This window comes from Apteryx mantelli, chromosome 1 (genome assembly GCF_036417845.1).
Source record: "Apteryx mantelli isolate bAptMan1 chromosome 1, bAptMan1.hap1, whole genome shotgun sequence".
Lineage (NCBI taxonomy): Eukaryota > Metazoa > Chordata > Aves > Apterygiformes > Apterygidae > Apteryx > Apteryx mantelli.
In genome coordinates, this window is record NC_089978.1 from 23,299,143 (window position 1) to 23,305,548 (window position 6,406).

The 6,406-nt window shown below is 49.1% G+C and overlaps 1 protein-coding gene across 1 annotated transcript; it reads right to left on the reverse strand.

The window, feature by feature from the left end:
* Nucleotides 1-1,514: 1,514 nt before the first annotated feature.
* Nucleotides 1,515-3,416, reverse strand: AMER2 (APC membrane recruitment protein 2). The gene has a single exon (XM_067289654.1). It carries the CDS (start codon nucleotides 3,411-3,413, stop codon nucleotides 1,515-1,517), a length of 1,899 nt encoding a protein of 632 aa, XP_067145755.1. The 5' UTR covers nucleotides 3,414-3,416.
* Nucleotides 3,417-6,406: the final 2,990 nt, after the last annotated feature.

The window sequence follows — 6,406 nt, forward strand, 5'->3', positions numbered from 1 at the left end:
ACTTCAATGATTTTTGGAGCTTTTTCAGTGTATCATAAAAATATGTCCTCAGGCACATTAAAACCCTATTAAATTTCTTGGAAATGTTGTCAATGCCCATGTACAGTAGCCACTATTCAAAGAAACATCCTGGCTATTAATACATTTCTCATAGGATCCAAGCTCACTAGACCATTTTATGGACCCCTAGCTTACCATATTTCTTTTTCTCTCTTAAAGTAAAACTATTCTGAAGTTCTTAAGAATGAAAATAAAAAGCAACAAGAACCCAAACTTTCCTTAAATAGTCAAAAACTAATTTTATATATTTTTAAAAATAATAATTAAAAAACATGTTTCTTTCCTGGGTTCCTTCTCTATAAGGTTTAAGCCCAGAGCAACTTTGAATAAACCCCTGAAAATAGAGGTTTGCAGTGGCAGTGCCGCCAGACCCTCAGCTCCGACACACAGAATGTGCCACTTCAACAAAATCAGCACTTCAGACTGCCTTATCTGGGGATGCATGAGCCCATACGGAACAGAGTTTTGCTCTAGCTTAAGGTACTTACAGAAAGTTCCACAATTTTAGAACTGTAAAATTATCTACCTATAAAAACTAACTTTTGTTTAAACTCTAGATAATACAGACAGGTGATTTTTTTTTTAATATATAAAAAATCTGTAGCATTGAGTAAATCTGCTAAAATATGTATATATCTACACATGGAGAGCAAGTTATTGTATAAATGTGAACTGTGTATATTTATTGGCATTTAGTAAAATGTTTCCCTGAACCTGATTGTATTCGTCATCGGACAAGTATTGATGTAAACATCTGAACCTAGGTCAGGTGTCTCTGTTACCCATTTACATTAGAGCAGATCGAAACCAAACAAACAGATGGACAAACAAAAATATTTTTCCCATTAGACAAATCCACCTAACTCCTTAGTTAGCTACTGCACACAAGTCGATCAAGTCTGCTGCTGAGCAGTGCTCATGTTCCTACATCAGGTAAAATACCTGTTAGGTCGTTTGTTTTTTGCTTGGCATTTTTTCCAACATCTTATAGACCAAACACCATTTTCAGAGTTGGGCACCCTCCCTCCACACCTCTTCCGGAAATGATTAAAAAGGAAGTGTATTGGAGAACCTCTGGTGTTCCTCCTTGTGTAACTCTGCTCCCCTGGAGAACTCATGGCACTACGTTGCATGAGGAAGGATGCTCATTTAGGTTCATAATCCAAGTCCTGCTTCCACAAAGGCATGTAAAAGTGAATCTTCCCAGTGTTTAGTGCTGCAGAAAAAAGATACAAATGTAAAAAAAAGTGCTCAAAAAGAAGTTGACTTTTCATATTCAGCCATACAGTATAGTAAGAAGGGATTCAGAAGTGCAGGCCCCCGGAGTACATGAAAGGAAGCCTTTTAGGTGCCTTTCTTCAGGTAATGCAAAACTAATTCATTATTAGTGGTCTCCTACACAGACTTTCGCGCACCGAGCTTGCTGTCCGTCTTTGTTTCTACCTTGTATTCAACTACTTTTTGGCACTGTCCTGGTATGTGGCAGCTTTAACTGTTGTCCCTGCTAAGCCTCTGTTACTGACCCGCCGCACCAGTACTTTAGAGACAGGGATTTTTGTTCTGTGTATCTCACTTTTGGCCAGGTGATGGTGTGCGACATGATGGCTGTTGCTGGGGTCTGTTGCATGGCTGGCAGGATGTGATGCAAGGTGTTTAATGCTGATGGGTATCTTGGAGTCCTTCGCAGTGCTTGAGGGTGTTTTCAGTGAGCATGTGGTGGTTATTGGTGACACGGGCTTGGAGCGTGGCACACAGGTGACCTCTTCATCAGAAGGCCCCCCTGGTGGGTTCTCATCTGGCTCGGCGTAGAGGTCGTAGAGAGCATCCCCGCTGTAGCTGTCCCTGGGAATGGTCTCCTTCCGGATGCTTGTGGCGCTGTCTTCCTCGGGACCGGGGGTGGTGGAATCCCAGTAGCCCTCATCGCTGTTCGGGATGCCTTCTTGCTGCTCCTTCTCCCTGCCCTTCTGCTCCTCTTTGTGGTTGAGATGAATGGAAATCTGGTTGAGACCGCCGTGTTTCACCACCACTCTGTTCTGGGCCCCCTCGGTACCTCGGGTCTCCTTCAACCCCTCAGGCATCCTTGTCCCTCCTCCACCTCCTCCTCCTCCTCCTCCCATCTGGGTGTCTGGGCCGCGCTCCTCCGTCTGTGACAGCATATCCCAAAACTCCTGAAGGTAGGTGTCATCCACCTGGTCCGGACTTGCCATCTCCTCCCCTCCTCCTTGGTAGGCCACCATGGTGGGGTGCTTCTTGGAGGCGCCCAGCTTGCCGGCCCCAGGGGTGCTCTTCTCACAGCTGCCACTCCCGCTGCCCACCTCCTCCTCCTGGTCTGCAATAATATCTCCGCAGCCTGTAAGAGAGTCAAAGCTTTTCAGTGAAGTCACGTCAGCAAACATCAAACAAATACGATCAATCGATTGCTCTGAGGGTGGATCAACAGAGGAAGGGTCAGGGGCTGCTGCCGTCTCTTGACCGCTATCACACTCGGGTTCAACAAGGGGAATAGTCTTTATTGTAATGTCACCTGTTATGGCCGCATCCTTCGCAGTCCCAACCTCTCCTGTGCCCGGGTCCGGTTGCTCGGGGCAGAGCTGCTCGGGTCGGGTCCCAGCGGCGGTAGGATCCTCTCCTGGGGGGGGGTTGTTGTCCTGTGGCTCCCCACCTCTCACGTCAGGCTCCCTGGTCGAGGTGTGCAGGTCTCCGCCGGGTTTCTCGCAGGACAATTCAACGTTAATTTCTCCGGCACCGTTCTGGGTTTCAGACAAAGGTTTTGGGGTCTCCTCTTTGATGCATTCCAAGCTGGCAGTCAGCGACCCTGGCATAATGAGACCGGACTGAATTTCCGAGCTTTCCCCCCTTTCATCCTTGCCATTTTTGTCCTTTTTATGCCACCGCATACTGCTGAAGATCCCTTTCAGCCCCTTCTTTTGTCTGCCGCCAGCCCGCGGGTCCGCGCTCTCCCCCTTGCTGTTTTCCGATTTCCCATTCTTCTTCAGCAGGGAGAAGAAGCTGTGCGACTTAGCCACGGAGCTGCTGGACGAGACGCTGAGGCTGGCTGCCGCCCGGGGGTTTACGTCCTTGCTCTGTTGGTCGCCGCCGCTGCCGCCGCTGCTCGGTTCCTCCTTCTTGCTGCTCTCCAGCACGGCATCGGCTAACCCATCGTGAGTCTTGCTCCGCACCATCCCCGTTTTGCTCGCGCCTTTGCCATCCCCACCTTTGTTTTTCACCCCGAAGATGCTCGGCATGGGGCCGCCGGATTTCCTCCTCTTGAACAGCTTGAAGGCGGTCTTGTTGATCTTGCCCGACGGCTGCTCCACGGCTGGGGGCTCGGCACAATCGCAGTGCGAGTCCATGGCTGCTGCCGGCCGCGTCCGTCCCCGCCGCCGCCGCCGCCGCCTCTCCTCCCGCAGGCCCCCCGGATGCCCGGCGCCGATCTCCCTCACTGACAGCCCGGCTGCCGCCACCGCTGCCTCCCGCTCATCGCCATGGCAACCCGCAGAGGGATAAGCCGCTTTGCTCCGCCGCCGGCCTGCGCCGGGCCGCCGCCATCCGCTCTCCGTCAACCCGAGCTGCGGCGGCCACCCAGCACCGCCCGTCCCCCCACCCCTCCCCAAAGGGTCTTATATAACTTAACCCGTGTGGTCCTGCGGCATGTTGGCGTGGCGTCGGGCACGGCACGTGACGGCGGCGAGCCAGGCGCGCAGGGCGGAGGTGACGGAGCGCGTCTGGCTTCCCTCGCCCTGCCCAGCCCGGCCCGAGCCCCATTCCCACCTCGCCTCGCCTCCTCCACCCCTCCGCCCGACGTCGAGCCCTCGCGGGCGCCCTGGCACACGTGGCTGCAAACCCACCCAAAACCCCGAGCAAACTAACCCGGCCCGAGCTCTGCCCTGGCGGGACGGTGCCCCGCCGCGGCCACGGCAGGGCGTTTCGGCGCAGGGTCAGCGCTCTGCGCGGTGGCCGCAGGGGAGACCTGCCGTTGCGCTGCGCGTGGGCCCTGCCGTCCGACTCCCACTGCACGGCCTTGTTTGGGGCTTCTCAAAACCAGAGCACTCGTCTGGGGTTTTTTAACAGCTCTGAATGCAAGTGAGAACCATTCAAGAGAAACTATATGTTGGCCCTTTGGCTTGGGACTAAATTCTCTTTGAAGTTACTAAAAGATTTTGCCGTTGACTTCACTGGTTGGAAGAATTAGTTTTTCCTTTTTTTTTTTAACATCATCAGACATTCATTGCACTCTCCCAAGAGAGCAGGTTGAATTATCTGTTGTGAATAATTTATCCAGTGAATTTAGCCCTTTTTCTGTTCATGTATAAAAAGCTCCATTTGCATTCACAATTACCACACATTCAATAAGAGCAATATGGACTCATAATTCAACTTACAGGTCTCTCCTGCCTTCTGCAAGAGACAGAGGAAAGGACAAACGAGGCAAAAGCCATGATTTTGGCTAGAGGAAAAGGAGCAAGTACATTTTACTGCATACACTTCATAAATGTGCTCAGCACCCAGAAACCAGGGAGCAGGAGGATAGATAAGAACCTCGGCCGATAGCTGTAAGCTGTTCACCCGTTGTTCACTTTGACTGTGTCTTCATCAATCATGTCATGTCATGAGTCCCCCCATCACCTGGTGTCGGTTCTGCTCTCTAGTCAGATGACTGGAACTTGATAAAAAAGATAAAATACTGACTTCCCTTGTGCAAATGCAAATACACAGAGCAGACATCCTTTGAAAATTCAAAAAAACAAAACGTGGTCGCCTATCTTGGGAAAAAGTGGACAAAACACCTCATAACTATGACTTGGCCAGATGGCTGAACTTACCAATATTTGCACACTGAAATGGGTGTTTTGCAGCATTTCACCAATTCTTCTTACAAGCACTGAGGCAAAAGGAACGGGGTACAGAGATACCAAAAGCAGAGGACAGATGACTTAATGCTTCGCAGCTGTATGAAACACACAAGTTATTGTGCCCTCTTTCTTTTTGTGTGAATATCTGCAACCATGATGGAAAGGGTGGGTTTTCAGCTTGATTTTCAGTTGGCTTAAAATCCTAATGTTAATGGAGGTAAGTGACTTGAGGTCAACCTGAAATTACTACTTTAGAAATGTTTTGACAAATTGATCTTTTTCCTACATGTTTTTTTTCTGTCATTTTATACATTTAAAAACATTATTTAAATAACCTTGAAACATTTAATTTGAAAGTGACAAATGAAACATTCCAATTTCTTCAGATTTTTTGAAAATCATTGTGTTTTAACCTAAAGACATGAACTCACAGCATGCTTTGGTCAACGCACACTTGCAGGGCTCAACAGGAAAAGCTTTAGCCAAAACATTCACCAGCTTCTAATTTGGAAAGAGTCATGCTGAAAGGTAGCTACTCATGCAAAATAGCTCTTGCTCCTAGTGATGTTTGGACACCTGAGGTCTATAAGATCAGTGGGGTTGGGAGAAAATGTTCTCTGCTGAATCTGTTGTGCCCATCACCTCGCATATAATGAAGTGCGCCACAGGAATTTTAGCCAATTTTGGGTAGCTCCCTTGCCTTTTGGCTCGCCCTTCTTGAATGAAGGGTGAAGACAGGATTTCACCTCGCTCTCACTTTTGCAAAACTATCAAGAGATATGGGATCAATTGTGGGAACTGAGTTCCAAGATCAGTGAGATTTGTTTTGGGAAAGGGACAGTGAGGAGCTAAATGAGAGGGAGACAGAGGCATTTTGAGCCATGTGGTCCCCTTTTATTCTTCCTGGTTTTTCATTCTGGGAAGCCTGCTCAAAGCCTAGGTCAGCAATGCTTGTTACTTGCTAATACTCTCAGAGATTTAAAACTCACTGCCCTGGATAAGTTTGGGGATTTCTGTATGACTGCTCTTCATCTCTGTAGGTCTGAAATGGGAGTCTGGATCTGACAATGAAAAATGCACTAAGGCTCTCTCCCTGGCAGAGAGGGGTGGGAAAGACATTGACAGACACCTTTTAAAGTGAACACGAATGAGGAGCACTGATTTAAAAGCACGGAGAGACACTGCAGTCGGCCGGGAGCTGCAGAGCTCCTGACAGTGGGCAGGCAGCTGCACAGGAGAGCCATGCTGACCGCACACCCCAGGCCCCTTTGAGCCGAAGGGGAGTCCAGCACAGTCGGAGCAAACCCGGGCTGGCCTGCATGGCACAGGCATGCCAGCCAGCTTATTCCAGCATGACTGAAGAAAATGCCACGAAAGTCTGCGGATCTGTATTTTTGAGGGTGGATTTTTTTGTCTTTAGAATGAACATGAATGAAAAATCCCAGACAAGGAACACTATGCAGCAAAATTATTCAGAAAAGGTCATTTACAGC